The 24,463-nt window shown below is 42.8% G+C and overlaps 1 protein-coding gene across 3 annotated transcripts in view; it reads right to left on the reverse strand.

The window, feature by feature from the left end:
- Positions 1-431: 431 nt before the first annotated feature.
- TOP3B (DNA topoisomerase III beta) overlaps positions 432-24,463 on the reverse strand; it is a 91,148-nt gene continuing 67,116 nt past the window's right edge. Inside the window, exons 1-18 of one of the 3 annotated variants that reach the window (XM_051767986.1) lie at positions 15,066-15,192; positions 14,853-14,982; positions 14,025-14,156; positions 12,916-13,022; positions 12,017-12,091; positions 10,914-11,110; positions 9,736-9,892; positions 8,522-8,635; positions 7,554-7,644; positions 6,582-6,736; positions 6,298-6,403; positions 5,005-5,151; positions 4,112-4,285; positions 3,172-3,300; positions 2,797-2,946; positions 2,258-2,358; positions 1,831-2,032; positions 432-949 (exon numbers count right to left, since the gene is read on the reverse strand). In XM_051767986.1, coding sequence (XP_051623946.1) covers positions 468-949; positions 1,831-2,032; positions 2,258-2,358; positions 2,797-2,946; positions 3,172-3,300; positions 4,112-4,285; positions 5,005-5,151; positions 6,298-6,403; positions 6,582-6,736; positions 7,554-7,644; positions 8,522-8,635; positions 9,736-9,892; positions 10,914-11,110; positions 12,017-12,091; positions 12,916-13,022; positions 14,025-14,156; positions 14,853-14,922 — 2,589 coding nt within the window. In that variant the 5' untranslated portion in view covers positions 14,923-14,982; positions 15,066-15,192 and the 3' untranslated portion in view covers positions 432-467. Of the gene's footprint in view, positions 950-1,830; positions 2,033-2,257; positions 2,359-2,796; positions 2,947-3,171; positions 3,301-4,111; positions 4,286-5,004; positions 5,152-6,297; positions 6,404-6,581; positions 6,737-7,553; positions 7,645-8,521; positions 8,636-9,735; positions 9,893-10,913; positions 11,111-12,016; positions 12,092-12,915; positions 13,023-14,024; positions 14,157-14,852; positions 14,983-15,065; positions 15,193-24,463 lie in introns of those variants that run through there. The other 2 variants (XM_051767985.1, XM_051767987.1) reach the window with 2 other exon arrangements.

Genomic DNA, 24,463 nt, shown 5'->3' on the forward strand with positions numbered 1-24,463 from the left:
TAAAAATCTGACAACTACTAGTCATTTATTATTTTTGAAGACTCAAAGTCAGATGAAGCAAGTCGCATGCCACACTTAAAGACTACAGCAGCATGACACTGATCTTAATCAGTTCTTATATTCCTGGCACTTGTATCGCTGACAAAGGCACCAGAAATGACAGAAGAGAGAAATTTCATTTCCTTTCTACCAGCCACAGGTAACAGTCCATGTAGACTCCTTGAGTGTCCCTACTGTTTGTGAGCTCTCTTTTTATCAATGAATCCCAATCAAAAGCTTAAAGGTTTACTCAGTTACTAATGGATCATCCAGAAAAATTTGTTTTATGATTAAATCAAGGCATACAACAACTTATGGTGTTCTAACTGTTCTAAGAACAGGAAAGCAGTGAAGATTAAAAACACTTAAAAATGAACTCCAAGAGAAACAAATTTTTGTATGAAGTTTATTTTACTGTTGTGTGGCCATTACACAAAGTAAGCAGCCAGAGCTGCCATTTTGTCCTTGGGTTTCTTTGGGTTGACTCTTCCTCCAGGTCTCCGGCTTTTCCCCCTTCCGCGCCCTTGCCTTTTCCCTTGTCCCCCTCGGTGCATGGGGTGCCTCATGGCTGCATGTTTCAGCTCCACCAGATCTTGGAACACAGGGTCACAGAACACGCAGCCGGAGTGCTGGGTCTCATCACCGGGTAGAGGAGATTTGGCTTTGTTAAAATCCACGTCCACGAGCCCAGCCTCACACAGGTCGCAGGTCTCCGGCGACACCCGCACCTTGTGGGCGTTCTCAAAGAAGTGCACGACGACGTTGCACTTGTTGCAGGCCATCTTCCACTTGGGCCCCGACGTTGAGTCCAGCACCAGGACCCCATTCTCACACTCAACGCACTGCCCAATTCCAAGCATGCTAAGGGAGTGCTGGCATGTGGGGTGGGTGCATTCATTACAGCCCATTCCTAGCAGGAGAAGAGTAAAACTATACCACAAGGAATCCATTGCACTACTCACACTACACAGTTTGGAGGAAGTGAGACACAGAAGTCAAAACACTTAGTATATTATATGTTTTCAAAATCACTAAAGAATGAAACTGTTCCCAAAATAGCAACTTGCCTCTTCACACATTCAGAATAATCCCTTTTTCAAAAATTTCTCTATAATGACTTTCAGAGTTGCCAGATACTGTCACTGTACACTACAGGTAGTTTAGACACGAGTGATGAAATTAGTGAAAACTAATTACATTTTCAATTAAATGCATGGCTTCTAGCTAACTGCCACTTTATATTTGAACTACTCACTGGTAGTCCAAGACATTTTTAATTAAAAGATGATAATAAAATATGTGCTAAAAAACTCCTGTTACTCAGAGCTTCAATGCACTACTTTAAGTAACTTTTTGTCTCACAGCTACCAAAGTAACTGTAACTTTAACCCCTTCTTATATCCTTCAACAGCTTTTGACACATCATTTAACTCAGTATCATAACATTCTCAAGACCTGGTCTTCATCTAAAGTCCTACCCAAGCCTACTCCAATTTGCAAGGTGTCAGAATCTGTGTCTTTCACTGCATGTTGAGTGTTCTGAAGGTCACCTACAGTGCCTGCAGGTAAATTAATTTCTTACTTCTTTTATAAAGAAAAAAATTGTAAAAAATTAATTAACTAGTAAATTTTGGTAAGTTTGACGTGAATTTTAGGTATCCAGAATCTAATTTGAACAGCACTTTCTTACTAAGCAACGCTGATTTTAGAACTCCTAAAAAGCACATTGTAGGGACTGTACCTGATTTATTTCAAGTGTGGGTGATATCTGCATGTTTACAGAATTCCTACCTTTTTTCATGTCCCTGAAAGGAGGATGGTTGTAACAGTATGGACATAGTGGATAGCTCTTTCCTCTGGATCCAGATGACCACAGCACCAGCTCAAAGTCATCTAGGGGACAACGCAGCTCTTTATAGAGTTTAATGGTACCATTCTGTGGGAGACTGTAGGTGTCATCACAGTGGGAGCAGTGCAGGCGACTCGGCTTGGCCTGGAAACAGAACACAAGTCTTCTGAATAACTTCTTTACAACTTGCAGTACCTCCAGCTGGAGCTGCTTTCTGATTTGTTCCCCATGGAAAAACTCCATCAGGCATTTTGTTTCAGAAACGCGCTTTGAGAACAACATTTTAACCCAAATTCAATAATAGAAAAGGAGTTTCTACTCAATGCCCTGCCCCCAGCAAGTGAAATTCAAAGTATGAAGTAAACTTACCTGAATATACTTCATGAAACGATGGCATTTACCACAGCGGGAAAGGGGTTTTCCCGTGGCAGCCAAGGGTGAAAAAGAAACTTCCATCAGTTCATCCATACCTGCAAAAGAAATAACCCCAATTATGTTAGAATTCTAGTTCTTAAGAGGAAACTTGAACAAATCATCTACAAGACCTGTCAAGAAGTTAGAATTAAAGTATTTTATTCACAATGCCCTTCCTTGTTTACAAAGACATTTTACATATAATTTTACATTTTACATACACTGCGTTTTGCACTGAGCATGCACAAACTCTAGGTTCAGTTAGTCTCAAGTTTTCAAAAACTCACCACTACACAGACACAAAATAAATCTGCAGTAGAGTTTTGGAGACAGGAATTCAGTCCATTTCCCTTTGGAGAGTAACTTGCTTTGAAACTTTGAGTCCTGGTAGGACTTTTCAGAAAGCCTAAAACTTTGAAAGGAACCTAATATATAAGTATTTTCTATGCAACAATCAAATAATTGTAGGGAACTCTGCATGTAAAAAGTTTTACCTGCAATAGAATCCACAAAATAGTGAAATTTCCTTTTGAAAATGTCAAGGGTGTGCTCCAGGACCTGATGATAATTTGCTTTACCCAGAGCTATTAAGTTGAGTTGCTTCTCTACAGCACTGCGGATCGTAGGGAGAACCAATTCTGCATCTAACAGAAAACCAGAGACAGCAGCAATGCAAGGTTAAAAATGGAGGTAGGAAACTGTCATCAAAATAAACACCCAAGTTTTAATTATTACAGTCTTTGGTTAGTAATACTTTCCTGGATACACCGTTTTGAGACAAAAATGCTACTTACACAATGACAACAGCCCTTGAGATAGTGAAGGGAAAAGAAGGCAAGAGAATGGAAAGGGAAGAGTATTTAACTGACCTATTTTGTAATAACCATGAACCAGAACAATGCCAAGGTTTGTAGGCTTTAGTCTCCGACCACTCTCCACTGTGACATAGTTTCGCTGGCAAATGTTGTTAATGTGGACTGGAATACTGGCATCAGTTCCTGGCACACAAAGGAAAACAAAAGATCCATCTTGAACAAAACAGAGTTGTCATCAAATTACTCACTTCTGACTTCTCCAGTTTAATGTCAAATTGTAGGGCTCCTAAGACGGCTTAAAATTCAGATACCTTCTTACTGTTACCCAACTTCCAATGCGTAGCTACTATCTCTCCAGTAACTCTGATGTTCCTTTGCAGTTCTTAGAAGTCTGAAACATATGTCTTAACCTTAATCCTTTCATTTCTTCCAAGGAATTACTATTGGGAAGACACTTATTCTCACAATCATTTATTCTGGAAAAACACGGTGAAGTAAGAGGCTATGTTTGCTCTAACTGGACAAACTTTATAGAAATACCTCAAAGGAAACAAGTCAGATTGATAAAGAAAAGTAGCATTGTGGTAAATGGTATAATAAGATATAGAAGGATTACTGAAGACAGCAAAGCTGAAGCAAGCTGTAAAGACAAGAAATCATTCCTAAGAATGGGGAGGTGCTTCCTTCCACACATCAGCTCTTTCAGACAGAGAAGTGACAAGGATTTGTTATGAAAGGATATTGCTTTCGCAGGAAACCTTTGTCCAGAAACTACTGAAAATAAGGATAAGAAAGGGAAAGGAGTGTGGGGGAAGAAACAATCTACCATCTGCTGAGAGGAGCTACAGGCACTGTGGTTTGAAGGGGAAGAGATTATCACTGCATCTACCCAAATGCATGCTGAGATGTCATTACTGACAGAGAGGGTGTAGAGGAGCAATTGTGACTCTTGGTGGATGTATTACAGGATAATGTAAGTTTAACAAGTTCCTACCAATGCCATGTTTTTCCATCAGAGTGATCAGTTCTGCTTCTGTCAGGTAATCAGGGGGACTGGTTTGCTTTTCCAGCAACTTTATTTCACCAATTGGAAAAAGATCACCTTTCTCACAGCGGGGAAGGCTCTCTTCTAATGGGATGCTGTGCCACGGCATAATTTCTGTGAACCCTGGAGGTAAAGAAAGACAGAAACAAGCAATGAGGGCTTATCTCCACAGCTTTCAGAAAGTCAAGGTATATGTTTCTAGTTTTAACATGGACTGTATTTTACAGATCAAAGTTATGACGTGTCTGCCATACCAAGCAGAAAATACGTGAGGTCACGAATGCTGAGGAAATACAGAATCTCAAGACAGTATCTCTCACTACACCACATCAGATATATTTTTTGTGTGACTTCAATCAGTCTGATGACTGAAAAAAGCAAATAGTTTACATGAATGAAAGCACAGTGCCAGAATGATGGGAAGAGTTTCTTAAAAAGGAAATACAGATAGGAAGTCATATTAATGCAATAAGGACTATTAGGCCAATTTACCATAAAAATCTCAGTACTAGTGCTACATTCTTTTTAAAGAGGCCCAAGAAAAAAAATCTGCCTTTGTGTACTTTATCTCCCACAAGGCATTTACTGTCTGCAAAAAGGCTGGTCTTCACACTGGCAAACGTGGCATTAAATCTTTGAGACTACTACATGAAAAATAAGACTTTTCCTATCATAATTGCAGTATGGAAATGAAGACAAGATTTGGTCTCTGGTTTTGACAGACCAAAAAATGTCTTCAAAATTGCAGTTGTCCCCAGTGCTCCACTTTTATATACTTTCAGTGTATCAATGGGAAAAAAAATTAAATCTGTAGCCAACTACTTACTCCTGATTAGTTTTACCTGGTGAAGTTACCACCTTTCCAACACAGGTGAATCGTTCAGGGTCAATACTGAAGGCAATGGTGGTTTGCAGGTACTTGCAGTCAGCACTGACAGTGGCAATGAAGTGCCGAGTTATGTACTCGTAGAGCCGCCACCCGTCTCCACCTGGGGATTACAACACCTCAGCCATGGAACTCCAGTCCTGCAGATTCACATAAAATCTACTCTAAAAAGTACCAGTTTCCCACAGGTATCACAGGAAAAACTGGTAGCTAAAAGAAAGTAACATTCAAAAGTCTGTCCAGTTCCCCTTTAAAATTTCCTGCCTATGTCACAGGCAGGAGCTGCAGATGCACTTGCAGAAGAACTGCCAATTTAGCCAGCCCCTCTCCCAGTTTTGCAATGTGTTTGAATGAGAGGGCAAAGTAGGAAAGACTTTTCTATTTTTGCTAAAATAAAGACATATGAACAAAACCAAAATTATCTACTGCTTAGTGCCCCTAGAGACCACATTATTACGTAAACCATAAAATGTGATTCTGGTGGCAACTGCCACTCTGGGCAGCTTAAAGAGATCACTCTAAAATAATACTTATTAACACTAATACACATTAATTTGCAAAACAAAGTTTCATTATTCACGATCTACATATAGGAAGTGGAATATTTGAAAGGTTACACTGCTATGAACAACTCCTAGTTCTTAGTCCTGTGCTTTGCATATTTTGTCTTGCTGTGTTTAAAGAAAAACGGCCATTCAGTAGCCTGTACAATTACTTAAAATTTTAAAGCATTTATTTTTTATCAGAGATAATTTCACCATAGGTATCAGTTTTCTACAACCATCCTAGCTATTCTTAATAAACAATACAATTCATTCGCTACACTTAGAACCTTAAAGTCCTCTTTTGTACAAAAAGTCAAATGTTATATTTTAATATAAAACCCAGAAACCATACAGACTAAATTAAAATGCAGTTGAAGTTTGGCTTACAAGCACAAAAATACAGTAATGTTTCCATACTTGGAAGCTACTATTCTGGGGCAAATTTCTCCTAGAAAAGTAGGCATTAAGTTGTTTTTTTCTTAGCAATACTATAGTTCTGAGGATCAACTACCAAAGAGCAGAGCAGCTCTGAACTTCACTGTCACCAGAAGTTTTACTGAGGATCAAGTTTGCGCTCTCTTCATTTCCTGCCATTCAAAGAATTTTATTTTCTGTTGAAACTCAGAGAGTTTCAAACTGGCACCTACACCTCAAGGAACTAATTTCTTCACACAGTGTCCCAACACGACTGAATTTGCCTGTACCTAATTCTGCTTCTGTTGCAGCTCTCATTGGGGTGATGGGAGGATGGTCTCCTGCATCATGGCCTTTCCTTGGATGATTAATGCCTTCTGATAGCAATGCATTTACCTGGGTGAAGAAATTGCTTACTCAGATCCAATCCATAACAATACAACATCCATAAACAAAAGCAATTAGAGGTATTTATCATTTCCAAAGGCCTATAGGTTTTAATACACCAAATAAGATTTATTCTAAACACACACTAGCGAATGATGCTAGTACAGGTTTTACTTCATGTACTCACAGTTTCTGCCCAGTAAGGATTATTGGCTTGTTGTCTCAGACATCCTTTCAAGTCAAAGTTTTCTGGGTAATGGGTGGTTTCTGTTCGAGGGTAGCTAATATAACCCTGAGTATAAAGACGCTCTGCTATTTGCATGGCATGTTGTGGACCCATTCCTAAGATGGGATAGGACAAAACAAAAATCATCTACACATTCACTGTGATTATGGTTTGCTGCATCTTAAAATATACCTTATCCAAGCACCCAAATAAATCACAGTTTGTTCTTTCTGTATTCTGTCACCTTGATCTTCCCAAACGTTTCACTTTTGACAAGCTTTCTAAACTTGATCCTTCTCCCAAAATCATAGAATCATGGAATCAGCCGGGTTGGAAAGGACCTCTGAGATCATCAAGTCCAATCCTTGATCCACTACCGCTGTGGTTACTAGACCATGGCACTAAGTGCCACATCCAGTCTTATCTTAAAAACCTCCAGGGATGGAGAATCCACCACTTCCCTGGGCAGCCCATTCCAATGTCTGACCACCCTCTCTGTAAAGAATTTCTTCCTAATACCTAACCTAAACCTCCCCTGTCACAGCTTAAGACCATGCCCTCTTGTCTTACTGACAGGTGCCTGGGAGAAGAGACCAATCCCCACCTGGCTACACCCTCCTGTCAGGGAGTTGTAGAGAGTGAGGAGGTCTCCCCTGAGCCTCCTCTTCTCCAGGCTGAACAGCCCCAGCTCCCTCAGCCTCTCCTCGTAGGACTTGTGTTCGAGCCCCAGCCTTGTTGCTCTCCTCTGGACCTGCTCCAGGACCTCAATGTCCTTCCTGAACTGAGGGGCCCAGAACTGATCTATAACAATCTAAATGATCTATTATAAGGAGAGGAAAGTATCAAACTACATTTGATATGTCCTTGATTATTTCATTTGCGAAGCCAAAATATTTTGCTTTAAAACTGTGAAAATCTGAACTTTGCACATACCTAAAGCAGCACTGGCCACTCGTAGCATTTCTACCGTGTTCAGAGCCAGTGGTCTCTGCTTCACCTTCTCTTTTTTACTCACAGATTCTACCTAGAAAACAGCATTTTCCCAGTAAAAGTTCTGAAGTTTCCTAACTGGTAAACATATGATTTCAATCATAACTATAAACACGTATCATACCTACCATTGTCTACTCTTGTATCTGCCTTGTTTTCTTAAAACAAGCCACTAATATATTTTTACTTTAGAAAATCTGACTGGAGATAATTTTACCAAGTTCCAAAGTTAAAGTCCTAAAGATCCTTTGTGCTAAAGACTAGATCATGTCTATAACTGGGAATGCAGCAAGGCAGCCTATTGCTGTCTTTACTTCCCATTTACCTCAGCAGCACATACTTTCAGTGCTACAAGGACTTAGTGCTCATGGCCCTAACTATAAGGATCCAGATTTTTAAAAGCTCCAAGCAGTCTTTGAACCTCGATGTCTAAAAGCACTGAAATCCAAACATATTGTCAAACAAATATTGAATAGAGCAGAGCTATAAGTTAATTGGCTATAAAGACTGTACCATACACGTGATTAAAAATTTAACTGCAGAAATATTGCCCTACACATAATTAAACTCTGATTTGTACAATGTCCCATGGGAAATAAGAGGTCGGCTTGGAGAGATCTGAACAGTATTTCCTAGTAGGTTTAGTAATGAAGAGTTCCTATCAGGAGTGATGATCACTTCTAAAGTCAGTATTAAGAAGAGGCTTCTGCTGAGATGACCACATCAGCATATGAACTACAACAAAAAAATCTCTTGCTTTTTATTCTCATTCACACAAAGCTGAAGGAAGTAAAAAACAAGATACATATACTCTGCACTCTGTAACAAAGACAAACAAAAACCCCCAATATGCAGCAAATGAAATATTAATGTGAAATATGGGTCTAATGACACTTGGTAAATATTCTTACCCTTGCTTCTTTTGACATCTTTGTTATATTCAGGAACATTTGAGCAACTTCACGATCAAACACTCTCACTCTATCCCAATCTAAAGTGAGAGAACTTTCTTTTTCAGGGTTCACCTATTGGACAAAATAAAAAAAAAATCAATTCCCACCAACTCTACTACTGGAAGTGTGAGAATGCATATTCCCAACAATAATCCAGCAAGCAAATCCTAGGACATAAAGGATTTGTTAGGACAAATTTAGGACAAACTCACACTACGACAAGTGATTCAAACACACAGTTCTGCTCCTTTTCACAGGGGCTTTTGAGAAAGGTGGAGCACTTCGAGTTCTGGGGGCCGGAAAGTGACTGTAACTATTCCTGCAGTGAATTAAAATACTATCCTTGTTTAGAGAGAACAGTAAAGGCTGAAGTGGGCAGAAATTCAAAGTTTACCATTTTGATTTAGCAAAATCAATCATTTGTATTAAACTGTAACTAAGTCATGTTTTAAGTCCCATATACAAAAATTAGTATGAAGCAACCAATACAAGAGTACAACATTCCCTGAAAACAGGCACCAAGCATTTCCTAGCATGACACGAGACACATCAGAAGAGATGACAGTAGACACCCAATTTCGTCTTTTTTTTTTTTTACCTTTAAAATCTAAAAATGGCAACTTTTTACCATGCATTCCTTATTTGTTTAAAAAATCCTGTGATCACAAGCTGTTGGTTTGCTCTCAGAGCTTGGACAGCAGCGAAGCTGTAAAACTGCTCTAAGCCGCCAAAGTACTCTGAGGATTCAGTTGCCAGTTAACACAATGAGCATTTTATTTGCTTTAAAATTCTAACACTCAGTAATGCCAATGTTTGTTCGCAGCCTAATTAATTCCTGAATTCAGATTAACAACAGTCAGTCCAAGGACCCCAGGGAACAAAAGAAAACCATTTTAAGTAGTCTTTTTGGCTGAATCTAAGCTTAGACGATCAGCACTGAAGAATTCTTATAAGCAGTAGACAATAGCCACTTTAATACAAAACTGACATCCTGGAATCTGTTCTTGAGAGTGGTGACACGTGAACAGAATGAGAGCACATGAGTAAACTATAGGCATTGTGAATTCCCGTCAGCAGCTTCAAATTTATGAATGAATGAAATGAAAATACAAATGCATTTTTTTTTGTAAAAATATATGTCCTCATATATAAACAAGTACTGTAACACTTACTTTAGCTTGCAACACCCAGTAAGTCTCAGGCTTAAATGACTGGATTTTGTCATGTCGTTCAACACAGAATCCAAGTGTTGGGGTCTGACATGGCCCAAAGGAGATGAGGGAACTGTCTAAATTCCCATATTTCCCCTGAAAATATTTAGTCTGAAACCTAAGAGAGAGGAGAAAAAAAAAACCAGACTAAGAACAAGTGTATTAATATCCTCATTCCCATGAAAAATTTTTCATTAACATACACACACAAATACAAGAAATCTATAAAAGCATTCAGGCACTAGGAAAAAAGCATTCTGAGAAACACCATCTCTTACAGCTAATTAAGTCACAATCACTTTGCCTCACTGAATCCTGTTTATTCCCAAAGAAATGCGAGAGAACATTATAGCATAAAATCATATCACATTTGCCAATAGTACTTTACCCAGTTCAGGTAAGTCTACACACAACCTTTTCATTCTTTTTATTTGTCTGTGCATAAAATTGTTCAGTTTGGGGCTGAACAGAATCAGCCAGTAGAGTACTGAGACATATTCTGGGATGTCCTGCGTTAGGCTGTGGTAGAGTTAATCTTCTTCATAGAGGCTGGTATAGGGTTGTGCTTTGGATTTGTGTTGAGAACAGTGTTGATAATTCAGAGATGTTTTCACTATTGCTGAGCAGGGCTCGCAGAGTCAAGGCCTTTCCTACCTCTCACCCCACCCCACCAGTGAGCAGACTGGGGGTGCAAAACGAGTTGGGAGAGGACACAGCCAGGACAGCTGATCCCAACTGACCAAGGGGATATTCCAGACCATATGACACCATGCTCAGCATATAAAGCCGGGGAAAGAAGAAGGAAGAGGGGGAATGTTAAGAGTGATGGAGTTTGTCTTCCCAAGTCACCACTGTGGGTGTCCTGGGGATGGCTGAACACCTGCCTGCCCATGGGCAGTGGTGAATTCATGTCTTATTTTGCTTTGCTTGTGTGTGCAGCTTTTGCCTTACCTATTAAACTGCCTTTACTCTCTACCCATGAGTTTTCTCATTTCTACCTCTGATTCTCTCCCACTGCCCCACTGGGGTGGAAGCAGTGAGTGGTTGTGTGGGGCTTGGCTGCCAGCTGGGGTTAACCCACGAGTGGACAGAACCATTCCTTAGCCTTCCATAAAACCGTCTGTGATCCGTGCTGTCACCTTGTGAATGCACAGCCAATCCTCAGATCCAGCTCCTGACGGGCATCCACGGACAGAGCCTCGTTGCGATTGGGTTCTCCCAAGTGATTCATGGCATTGCAGATGTCTGTGTCAGTGATGGAGCTGAATTTAGCTCTGTAAATCGACCTTTCCGTGCCACGAGGTTTGTTCATGACAGGAAGAACAGCATCAAGAACCTAATGAAAATAAGATTATTTAAAAGATAAAGGGTTCAGTCAGGTTTCCTCTCTTAAGAAACAAAGAAACCAACACTCTCCACAAAATATTTGCCTATATGACACTACATAATTCAGCAAGATGTCATGTCAATACACTAACTGATAAGCCAGAGCAGTATTTGTCCATCCACTCGAAAGTGCATTAAGGATTACCAAAACTGAAGGATTTATTTACCATACAGCAACTGCTGGAAGCAAATAACTATTGTTGGCCAAATACAAAGACATTCACCAGTGCAGCTGCAGCACTTTTTGATGAACATGTACCACTTTCTCTCTGGGTTTATTCTATGTATTGCTAGGGCCAAGCAATGATACAATGGTACATAAAGAACTTAAAAGAATTACTTGATAAAATGTGCTTCTTTAAACAAAAACAAAAAACCCCAAATACTCTTCGTGTAGACTTCTGGAAATAGGATGTTAAAAAAATCTTAAGAAAGAAAGTTTTGGTTCTATGTTTTTACATACAGAGACCAAATTCTTGCAGAAGGCCTACACTTAAAAGCAGCCTCGGTGCTCTAAAGCATCTAATTGCTTAATAAACAAAAGATAACAGAGATGAAGTTTCACAAGGACAGAAAAATAACTACTCCAGCTGTGTAATACAGACCAACTCTGAAAGCACTGGAATGTTCTAACATTTAGGAGACCTGACTGTTATCTCAGATGAGCAACATCTCTGAAATCGATTTTTACTCTTTAACTGACATCTTACAGAGTTCAAAGCACGTGAGTTTTTCCACCAAGGCCCTCCATACCTTTAGTTTGAATTTTACTGTATACTCATAAACCAATGCATTGATAGTATTGTCACAGACAAATATATTACGGTATTATATGTCTTAAAAAGAGACATCTTACTTCAAAACAGATGTTTTCTCCTTCTTTATCACAATCCAACCACAAGACAATACAATCACAGCCTCTTCCCTCCACCTGTGAAAAAAACTAGCAGAGTTCTTCAGCAACAAAAACAGCCCACCTTCCCTCTCTGTTTTGAAGTACTGGAGATAATTTACTTGGTGCTAAAAGGATTGCAAGAATTAACCAGAAGTAAAAAGAAGTCACCAGCTACCCAAACAGAGGTTAAAGAGAGGAGCAAGCTGTACTCCATGGGACCAGAAAACTGCATATAAGATGCTTTTCTGAAAATAATAAGCATAGCTCTATAGCAGTGGAAATCTCCTGAAACAGCTCCAGTCTGCATGCACAGCCTCAGGCATAGCCCCTTCCCTTTCTGGGCCCTCATTTCCAGATATAAAAAAAAAAAAATCCAAAACACCCTAACACACAAACAAACTGAAGAAACACTTTCCTAGTTCATAAAGATACTGCTAAGTCTAAATTTGTCTGACAGAAATAATTTTTTCACCACATACACTTGCCCTTCAGACAACATATTATTTTGTAAAAGTAACCAAAGTCCTGCTTTCCTCTCAGCAGGATGTGTGAAGGGTAAACAATAACAAACACACATTTTAAAGAAGGCATTTATAAGCTCTGCCTTGCACTTGCTGTTAGAAACTAAAAATCCATCTAATTCTACAGTTCTGAAAGGCAGGATATCAACAATCCAACAACTCAGAAGGCAAAGGTAAAAGTGAATTTAACAAGGCAAGGATTTCAGACAGCATAAGAACCAGTAAAATAAAAAAAATAGATGTAACTGTGACAAAAACCTGCTCCTTGCAGGGAAGAAAATCCTAATTTAAGAACATAGAAAAAGATCTCTCTGAAATACTACTTAGAAGAAAGAATACCTGTAAAAACTTCACCATGGTCAGTTTGGGATTAGCTTCTTTCTTTTCTGTGGGAGCTTTGCTAAAAAGTTCTGCTGGATCCACCTTGTCCCAGCTGTTGTATTTTCCTGAAAAGCAAAAGTATATTAAGACATATTAAAAAACCCCACAAACAAACAACAAACAACTTTATTTTGCAAAACACTTGACTTTCAAAATTTGTATGGAAAATTTTCTACCCTAACAAATCTTGCTTTATTGCATATCAAGGGTCCCCGTAGCTTTTTCCGTGAATTGCATCTATCATTTAGAAACATGAAATGTGAAGGAAAAAAAATACTGTTCATCTTTCAGAAATTTTAACATGGGCTATTAAAACACCTTTTCTTGTACAATCAATTGATCAAGGGGAAGGGCTATATTTCCTTGTTTATATATACATACACATATATATCATGTATATATATATATAACATGACTGCTGTAGTCTGTTTTACTGTTCATTACATGGCCAGTTATGTCTCAGCCCTAAAGTGCCCTGTGCCATCTGCTCATATCAATGCATTTGTTCATTTTCATTTCTCTCAAGTAATGTCAACAATATTGCTCAGCAATTACACAAAACTGTACTTCTTTAAAGCACTGTGTAAGTAAAGTTCTGAGGCAATTATAATTAGAAGAACTACAACAGTCACATGACTAGTCCAACGTTTCAGAGCAGGTTAGTGACAGGATTCTTTGTGCATAATCCTTACCAGATCTCTGTTTTGCAGTAATGCACTATAATGCTTAAGAAAATATCCTTTTGGGGTCTGCGTTCTTTAATCATCTTTCATCCTAAGTACCAAAACACTTTTCCAGATAGGCAAATTAAGCCTCATCTCCCCTCATTTTCCAGGGATGTAATTCAGGCACAGAAAAGACAAGTAACATGACTGAGTCATGCAAGAGAACTAGAAACAAAAATATAGAACTGCTGACCACAAGCAATCTTTTTGTTCTCCTTTTCTTGCTCCTTCTCTCCCAAAAATCCTTTCTCACTTATTTCCACAATCAGTATTTTCCTATTAGGAATCCTTGACAGCTCTACAAGGTACTAGCAGCAGTTAAAATATCTTATGAACAAATACCTATGAAATCCAAAGTCATGACGTGACCACACACAGATGTCATCTTGAAGTGGGCACTCTGTCCAATAAAGGATCCTGTGTATTCATGCACAGAGCAGGCACCATTCAGTCCCTTGCGAGAGGACATGTTTCCTGCGAAAATAAAACCATAAATACCAATGAGATTAAATTAAACAGCTATTGAAATGAGTTATTTTGTGTGAAATTACATTCCCCTTTTCTTAGATCTTTGTTCCTGATCACAAAAGTCTACTTATGGATCAATTTTTTATTTCAGTTAACTACCACTTTAGGCCTTTTTTAAAGTATATTTCATTTTCAAGTTAAACTATACACTATCTCCTCCATCTTTTCCCTCCCACCAGGAAACCTTACAAAAATATAGACAGTTTCCTAGACGGCACAGTTATAATCAACTAATTTTATTTTCCGTGTAATTTACAAAACTTTTACTATTGCTTCAAAAATCTCAGAACAGCAACTTGCTACTCGATTGGCACTTTCCAGAAAACAGATGCACTAACACACATTACAGCAATATTTCAAAACCACGTTCCTTTATTATTGAAGCATCAGCCTATAAAAACAAACAGAATGTGACGGGACACCCAGCTCTTTTATGAACTGCAAACTGTCCCAGGTGGCACCTGCCCTGAGACAACCAAGTCGCTGAGCAGGGTAATTCTTAACCTCCCTGCAAGGACAGCAAACCTGGGAACCCTCGCAGACGCTTCCTGGCGGCTCCCACACCTCTCCCGGCGGGGCTGTGCCTCCGGAACGCTCCCGCTGCCGCCGGCACAACAACAGGCACAGCCGCACCCGTCCTACCTCTCGAGAGGATCTTGGCGATGGATTGCGCCAGGGATGGCTTCTCCGCCACCATCAGCACGGTCTTCATCTTGGGCTGGGTGACCCGCGGGGCCGGGCCGGAGACGCGGGGGCGCGGCAGCTCCCGAGCCTGAGGGGAAAGAGCATCAGCGCGGACACCGCGGCGGGCGGGCACCCACAGACCCGCACTCGCGGGACCGGACCTGCTCCCACCTGAACTCTGAGAACTGAGCGCGGCCAAGGAGCCACCGCCCGCTCCGCCGCGCTCCGCCCCGGGCCCGGCCCGCTCCGCGCCTCAGCGGGCCGCCATGTCCGCGTCACTGCCGGGTCACGGCGCCGGAAGGCGCGGGCGGGCGGGTCCGTGGCGGCACGGGCGGGCGCGGCACACACAGGCATAAACACAGATACAAATGCAGACAGACACATGGATACACACACGGCTACAGACACATGGATACACACACGGCTACAGACACATGGATACACACACGGCTACAGACAGACACATGGATACATACACGGCTACAGACACATGGATACACACACGGCTACAGACACATGGATACACACACGGCTACAGACACATGGATACACACACGGCTACAGACAGACACATGGATACACACACGGCTACAGACAGACACATGGATACATACACGGCTACAGACACATGGATACACACACGGCTACAGACACATGGATACACACACGGCTACAGACAGACACATGGATACACACACGGCTACAGACACATGGATACATACACGGCTACAGACACATGGATACATACACGGCTACAGACACATGGATACACACACGGCTACAGACAGACACATGGATACACACACGGCTACAGACACATGGATACATACACGGCTACAGACAGACACATGGATACACACACGGCTACAGACACATGGATACACACACGGCTACAGACAGACACATGGATACACACACGGCTACAGACACATGGATACATACACGGCTACAGACAGACACATGGATACACACACGGCTACAGACACATGGATACATACACGGCTACAGACACATGGATACACACACGGCTACAGACACATGGATACACACACGGCTACAGACAGACACATGGATACACACACGGCTACAGACACATGGATACATACACACACACATACACGGCTACAGACAGACACATGGATACACACACGGCTACAGACACATGGATACATACACACACACATACACGGCTACAGACAGACACATGGATACATACACACAGAGATATGCACACACACATAGAGACAGACACAGACATAGATACATACACACACACATACACATAGATACAGATACAGGCAGACATATGGATACATACACATGCACACACATACACACACGTACATATACAGAAAGACGTATACATACATACAGACACACACACAGATACATGTACAGACCTAGATACAGACACACATAGACAGGTACATATACAGACAGACACATGGATACACAGAGACACACACATGCATATACAGAGAGACACGTATACATACAGACACACACATACACGTATATAGACAGACACCTGTATACATACACACACATACATACATACACAGACACACTTACATACACATGTATACATACAGGGACACACGCATACACATGCATATACAGATAGACACATGTATACATACAGAGACACACATGCACACACACACACACACTCCCCATATATACACACACCCACCCATACGCACACACATCCCCCATACACGCGCCCCCATATAGACCCCCCCAATACACCCCCCCACACCCCATATACACACACCCACACCCATATACACCACCCCCTACTACGCACACACACACTCCCCCCATATACACCCCCTCATACACACCCACCCACCCATACACACACACTCCCCCCATATACACCCCCTCATACACACCCACCCACCCATACACACACACTCCCCCCATATACACCCCCTCATACACACCCACCCACCCATACACACACACTCCCCCTATATACACCCCTCATACACCCCCACCCCCCATACACACCCCCCATTCACCCCCCCATACACACACCCCATACACACCCCCCCATACACACACCCCCACCCCATACACACCCCCAATACACACACACGCTCCCCCCTGACTCTAGCGCCCTCTGGCAGCGCGGGGTGGGGATGTGGGCTCGACCCCCTCGGTCAGCTCTGAGCCCGGAGCTGGGCACGGCCAGAGCTGGTGGCACATGCGGGACCCGGCACAAGAACATGGGCAAAATGCACGGCCATCCCTTCCTTCCACAGCCCACGCGCAGCGCTGTGCCGCGGGAAGCGCTTTTTCCGCGCGGTACAGCCGGGTGCGGACGGCTGCCTCCCTTCCCTCATCTACGCAGGTGCGCAAACCACGTATCGTCAAACTTCTCTAAGAGAACACACACACAAATTGTGTCTGCTTTGTTCAAGCGACTGCACCTGTGCCCAGTTCGGCACTCAGGTTCCGGTTCCCATACACATGAAACACTACAAACAGTCTCTGACACTGACAGCATCTCCTTCAGTGAAAATGAATTTGCCCTTGAAGTATTAGGAGCACCTGGTACCCTTGCACTCAGATGAGGTAATGGAAACAATACTGATTTTTTGAATGATTCTTGAAAAACTTTTTTTTCCCACGTTATATTTAAGTTCAGTATTGATTTCTCACTTAGGCAGAAAGTGAGAGGAGGAGAGGGAAGGGGAAAGAAGGGGAGGGGAGGGGAGGGGAGGGGAGGGAAGAGGAAGGGAAGAAGCACATGCTTCCCTCAGCCCACATTTTCCCTGGGAGGAGGCGAAGACTGCCTCAACCAGGTCCTGCTCCAGGGGTTGCAGCTCCTTTCCCCAAATCCTGGAGGGACCCTTTGCCCTGACTGTCACTTCCCAGGAATGCTGAGCCCTGCTAAGGAAATTTGCTCAGTGGACTGGAACAGTTTCCAACCTCTTCTGCAGCCTTCAACCCTTCCACACATCCTAAAATCTTTCTGTCAAGGGAAGAGCTAAAGAAGGAAGCCCCAAGCTGATGTATTTTATAATCCTCCACTTAATTTTTAATCCTCCACTTTGTGGAGGAACTCAGCTCTCTATTTTTACCCCTATGGTTGTGCATCAGTTGCTGCCAGTGTTTATAGCACTTTTCCCAGAGCTGCTCAGTACCACACAAACCCAGTGAGAAGGGATTAGGAAGCAGCCAGAATCAGGATGTATATCAACTTCATGCTGTCTGGAATAAAAAGGAACTAATTTACCTTCAATTTGATTAGTAGACAATTAATAGATATTGAAGTTATTATGAAAGGAAAAATTAAAACAAACTCAAGGCTTTTAATTCTTTGACAATACTGAAGTTAGAACATCTTAAAAAAATGTGTTCTGCTGGTTCAATGCCTGGTTCCTTTTGACATCTGGACAACATCTGGAACAATCAGGATGCAAGTTAAAACTGAGTCTTCAGATATGTCAGATACGTATTTTTTAATTTCCTCTAGTAAAAGCCCTATACAAAACCCAACCTTCCTTTTCTCTTTGAATCCACAACGTAACATGAAATTCCAACTTGTGCTCACCCAGGGAAACGCAGCTAGGTCTCTTCCACACGTGGCCGAGGGACTCCAGTCACCCTGAGTTCCCGTGTACCCCTGCGCTGGTACAGACGCGTGTGTGGCTGGTTCCTTGGGGCCACACAGAAGAGGCTTTCCCGGCCCGAAGAGATCCCACTGCTGAACACCCACATGCGCCAGCTCCGCCTCATGAGCGGACTCTGCAGGGACAGTGGGTCACGACAACTGCTTGGAAGTGCTTTGGAAAGACCTTGACAGTCTGAAAAGCCTCACCCTAGTGAGGCTGCAGCCTAGTTCTCCGGCTTGCAGCTGCATCAGTCCCCGCGGTGCCGGAGGGCCGGGGAGCAGGGCCGGCAGAGCAGCGCGGGCGGGCGCTGGAGGGCGCTGGCGCCGCAGGAGCCGCCCGCGGTCCCCGGGGCGCGGCCGCGCTCGGCGGGGACGGGGATTCACCGCTCCCGTCCTTCCCATCGCCGTCATCGCTCCCGCCGCTCTCTCAGCGCAGCACTGCCTCTGCACCTCGTACCTTCACTTCGCTCCGACGTGCAGCGCGTTTTCTCCGGGAAGGGGCTCCTTCCCGCTGCGCCAGCCCGGGGAGCCACGCGGAGCCCCCGCTCCCGCCGCCACCTCCTCGCAGAGGCTTCTCTCACTGTGTGAAACGGCCACCTCAGGCTTGCCCCCCGTCTTTAGAAACACTTCTCACCATATTGAGGAGGCTCCAAAAATCGTCTTGCCAGACCCCACCGCCCCTGTAGCGAGTACCTGGGTCTGGGAGGCTTCTCATTCCAATCAGGAGGAGAAACTCCAGGGAGAAGAGGCCATGTTTGCCCAAGACACCAGTTGCTCACAGTCCTGTCATCCAGGACTACTAACATCCTGCCTTTCACTTTGCCCAGCTCTAGCTGGTGTGCCTTCACTTTTCCTTTGAAGAGCTGAAGGCCGTAAGCACAGCTCTCCAGCTGTGCAAATGGGGCAGAATAATAAAACCCCCAGGCAAGCGGCCTCTCCTTTTCTTTTCACAAAGAAAACCAAGTTTGTTTCTCGCTATAAATAATTAGAAAAGGTTTGGTTTACATCGACTTGGTGAGCATATCAAATCAAGAAAGCTACAGCTCTGGGGAAGCACTTTGCACACTGAGGACACATCAATCTCCTTCCTGGTCCTGCTGCCCATAGAGTCACAAGTTTTTCAACACCGTTTATCCCTCAGGTGGATGGTTATTCAAGTAGTCAAATCCCTCAGCCTGATTAAGACAATGATGTTTCACTTCTCCATTAGAAGATCTTGTGCAAGGATTAGAGCCCTGGACCTCCTCGTACTGCCACTGACTCACTGATTCATTTTGGTAACTTATGCTTTGGTGCCTCCTCCAGAGCTCAAGTAGCAACTTCCCTCTTCAGGGATGCTTTACTGATCTGTATGCATGAAGCCCACTTTAAGTGCAAGATAGAAAAAGCTACAGAAATACCATGCTCTCTATTGTAGAGAGCAAGATCCTTTCTGTTTTACTTCCCTGGGCTCATTCTTGACCTTAGACTAACTGTTCCCTGTTTGTTTCCAAGCACACTTGAAAGATTGCCATGAAATTAATAAGTATTGACAGGAGGGTCAGTCAGACAGAAACATATCTGGAAGGATGCCACAGATATTAGAAATTATGAAAATGCAGATCAAATTATTAAAATAGTTGGGTTTGTTTTTTTTTAAAAAACTACATAAGAACTACGAGGCCACAAAAATGTGCCTGAACTCTTGACTACAAATCTGGGCTCCAAAAACTTCAATGCTGGGAAGAAGATAGAGCCTACCACATGCAGAGCAACAACAGCACTTGAAATGTTTCGTGCTGGAGTGAAAGTTATGCTTGTGCCCCTTATTAGAATTTTTTTTTAAAATCTTTGAGTAACAGAAGGGAGAGAAGAGGGCGAATGCTGACGAAACAGGGTGTTGCTGGGACACGCACACGCGACACATGACCTATCATTGAATCTTGACTGTTTTCCCCTTAAGTAGTAGCCTTTTGTTCAAAGGAAACTGCAAAACTTCACTGATAACCAATGCACCCATTTTTCATATGCAGCGTTTCTTCTCACAAAGGCCACCCTAAGTTGAGGAAGAGATGTAGAAGGAATCTGTGAATGGGAGTTGATCCACAGGGATAAAGCAAGTGAAACAAAACACATGCTTTTGTTCAGGTTTGATTTTGCACCAACTGTTGTATAATCCAGCCTGGTTTTGGTATTGACAATAATCCATAATCCAGATAGGCTGACACAGTCCCTCCCAGTGCAGTCTGCAATAGCAAAAACAAAAAGCAGAAAGAAACCCAAAGGCAAGATGATGAAAGTCATATCCCATGTGTTTGCAACTGCGCTGCAGACCTGTGAGCATGGCCGGAGGAGGCACAGACCTCAAAGGTCTTCAGGGGGTCATCTGCAGATTAACAGCAACTTTGTAGCTGAGACCTGAGCAGTGCAGCCCTCGTGGGAGCTTATCTGAGTACAAAGATCTATCTACATGAGTTGCAACCTCACCACTTCGATGTGGGCTTGCCCTGAGATCATCAACCATCAGCAAACTCAGCTTCACTGGGAGAGCTCATCCTCCCAGCGCTGCCAGGGGAGGTAATGCTGTCTTCAGGTCTCATACCAGGGAAGGCTCTGGCACAGGGACACTGATATGCAAATCTCCCAAGAGCTGAGCTGGCTCCCCAACCTGCACAAGCCTCTCCAGCTGTGGTTGAGCGTCACCTGAGAAAACTGGCTTTGTTCTGGTCTGCCCTGTGGAACTTCTCATTTCCTACCGTGGAGACCAGCTACTGCTGCCCACCCTCCTTTACAGTGGCTTAGGCAAGGCTGGCACTGAGACCAGGCAGAAAACTACCCAGCTGAGCTGGGTCAAGTAGAGTTGCTCACATCTGCTCGGTGTCCTCTGGGAGGACCCATATATACATTGTAGTTCCAACTCTAGTTGTCCTGTCAGAACCCCAGCACTGCTCTGTTGGAACAGACTCTTGTGCTCTGGTCGTGCTGTGCCTGCACTGGGTATTGACTATATTTGCAGTTTCAAAGTCCTTGTTCAAATGATACAAAACTAGATAACAAAATAGCATGCCATAAACAACCTCGTTGCCAAAAAATAATACCTGGATGTGAGGAAATACATAATTTGTAATTCATAACTATACATGGAGGTTTAGACAGCATTTCAGTGTTTACTGTCTACCTCATTATTCATGTCACTGCTTTCTAAATGTCCAAATTGTGTAAATTAGGGGTGAGGTAAATTCTTGACTGTCACTTTGCAGAAATAACTCAGTTTTGAACAACAGGTTTTATTGTATTTGGAACTTGGAATTTCTGCTTTGAATTGCATTGAATCCTCAGTGCTGAGAGCGCTCCACCAGCTGAACCCAGGTGGAGCCAGCCAAAAACTCATCTTTGCCTTAGTTTCATATCTCACTCGTCACATATTTTCACATGTTCTCTCATTCTTGTTGCAACCACATTTTCTTATGGCCCTTCCTTATCCTACATCTTTGAAGTTAAAATGATCCAAACAACTGTAGCTATGCTGCTCTTTCTTTGGAAAGGACCACCTGTCTCCCCTCAAGTCTAGGACCTTGCTGAGGTTGAAGTAGCTGTGACAAAAATTAAGAATCAGCTTTAAAAAAAAAAAAAAAAAAGCAAACCCAAACCCTAAGACCCTTTATTACAAGAAACCTCTCAGAATGCAGTTCACAATTACAGTGTATTTTAAATTATACCTACATGAGATGCTTATATAGCATCTTCCTTCTGCTGGCTCACTCTACCATCCAGCCTAATCCCAAAATTTTTTGAGTTGTATGGTTGCTCTTTCCCTGGTTGTGGCCCTGGTCTTTGAGCTGTGAGTCAATTTTGCATTATACATTTTGAGCTGACACCCACGGTTGTGCTGAAGTCCAAATCCGCCTTGCATCTCTGCTGTTTGGAAGTTGCTTTGGATCTGGATCCATGCCATAGCTCCCTTACTGCCAGCTGCAAGTACACACAGAGTCCAGGGAAAAGAGCCCCTCTTCTCAACTGACCCAATTGCTTATTATAAAACCTTTTACTTCTCTCCTACAGGACACCAGCGCTGCCCTTGCTCTTAACAATTTGAAGCAAACTCAAAAACCAACTGGTAGAAACAAGGTAGAGAGGAAGTGTTATCTACCAACTCTCCTGTTTTGCAGCTCTTGGCAGCACATTGCAGTCTCCATTGGTACAAAGTGGCTTCAAAATCCTACTAGATGCAGCCTGCAGAGCTTAACGTCCCCTGAAAGAGCCCCTGAATTTTGGTTCCTTCTGTAATGCTCATATGAGTGCCTGCTTAGCCTCCCCACCAGCCTTGACCTCTCTGCACACTTCTGGTCCCAAGGCAGTTCCATCATTCCTGTGTCTTTTCTCCCCACTTCACTTCTGAACAACTGCAGCACAGCAAAGGTACCAAACGAGATCTCTGTAGCCTAAACTGTTGAGGGTTTGATTAACAGAACTGCTCCATTGTGGCTGCCGCTTGCAGCAGTGTTGACACTTCATGAAACACGTCCTATCAAGACTATTTTACTATAACAATGAAAACCTGTTTTTTTATTTTCTACTGCTGAGGCCACCTAACTCTACCTGGATAGTAAAGCTGTACAACATCCATTCAGACTGCCTTCAATGAGTTTGTTAGCCCATAAATAACATCAATCAGCAGTTGTTTTTGAGATAGGGGAAGTAACTTGACAGATTCTTTCAAAGGAGAATTAGATTCCTGATTATCTGTGACCTTGCGTATTTCAGAATCATTACAGCCATTACAGGACGTCACTTGCCTTTATTTTGGCCGTCCCTGCTTCCTTTGCATTCTCCAACATTTTTCTATTGATTTTCAAAGAAACTGATGGGGTCATGCTGTGGCCCTCAGCAGACAAGAATCCTCAGTACCTCCAGCAGCTCATAATCAGAGTGTGAATGAAAAGCCATATATTGCAGGACCAGTCAAACTCTGCGGCCTGTACTGCTGCCTGGGAGATTGCATCAGAAGAAACCTCCTGAAGGGGATTTGCCAGTTAGGGCAATTGCCTGGAAAATGGGCCAACACCCCGGGGAGCTACTGGGATAATTCAGCCTTCTCGGGACCCTCCTGATTGTGCTGCAGTTAAACCAAAAAGCGACACTCGGGCACACAGCCCATATTTTCACAGATTTCCCAATTGCCTGCTACAGGCACTTGATGGGAGTAGAGCTGTAGCTCTGGCAACAAAACTTTAACAGAGCAGAGAGCTCTGTGTGGTGACGAGGTGCTGGGGCTGGTCCTGAGTATTTTGAAACCACAGTCATGCCAGCAATTTGATAGCTCTGGAGGTATTTTAATGCACAGCCTGCTGCCATCGTGGTATCACCTGGAGTCCAGGGGACAGAGGCTGGATAAGCCAGTGTAAGGTGGCTGAAATCAAAGAGCAGCCAGCTGTCACAAACATTTCCATGAGAGGTGCCTGAAGTAATTTTTCCATAGTTTTCAGAATAACTCAACGTATCTGCAGGATTGTCTGGAAAATACTGTGTGCAAGACACTCTCTTTCCACTTCTGAGCCTCCATGGGTTGAGTGATGGAAGGGGTTAACTGGGCGAGAGGCACGTGAATTCTGGAGACATTTTCAGATACCTGGGGTACCTTTGGCTCCAAAGTGTTGACCTCTGACTCTCTAAGTTTATCAGCACGTTCATTAATCAGGGGTGTTTAATGGAACAGCCACATGGATTCCTGGCATTCTTGAAACGTTATGACCCTGTCAGTTGTATGAAGACTAAAAGTCTCTTGCTTTTGAACTCGCTAGAGTTTGCACTGTCTTAGAAGCCTTTGATAAATACTTGCTGGATTTCTTACCTAGCTGCTCTAATCTGCCCAAGGTCATCATTCCAGAAAAGAAAACATTTTATTTTGTGGGCATCCATCACTTAAATGGATCAAATTAATGTTTTCTCTAATTCTGGAGTGGTAAAG

This window comes from Manacus candei, unplaced genomic scaffold, assembly GCF_025592945.1.
Source record: "Manacus candei isolate 608988 ecotype Guabito, Panama unplaced genomic scaffold, ASM2559294v1 h1tg000090l, whole genome shotgun sequence".
Classification (NCBI taxonomy): domain Eukaryota; kingdom Metazoa; phylum Chordata; class Aves; order Passeriformes; family Pipridae; genus Manacus; species Manacus candei.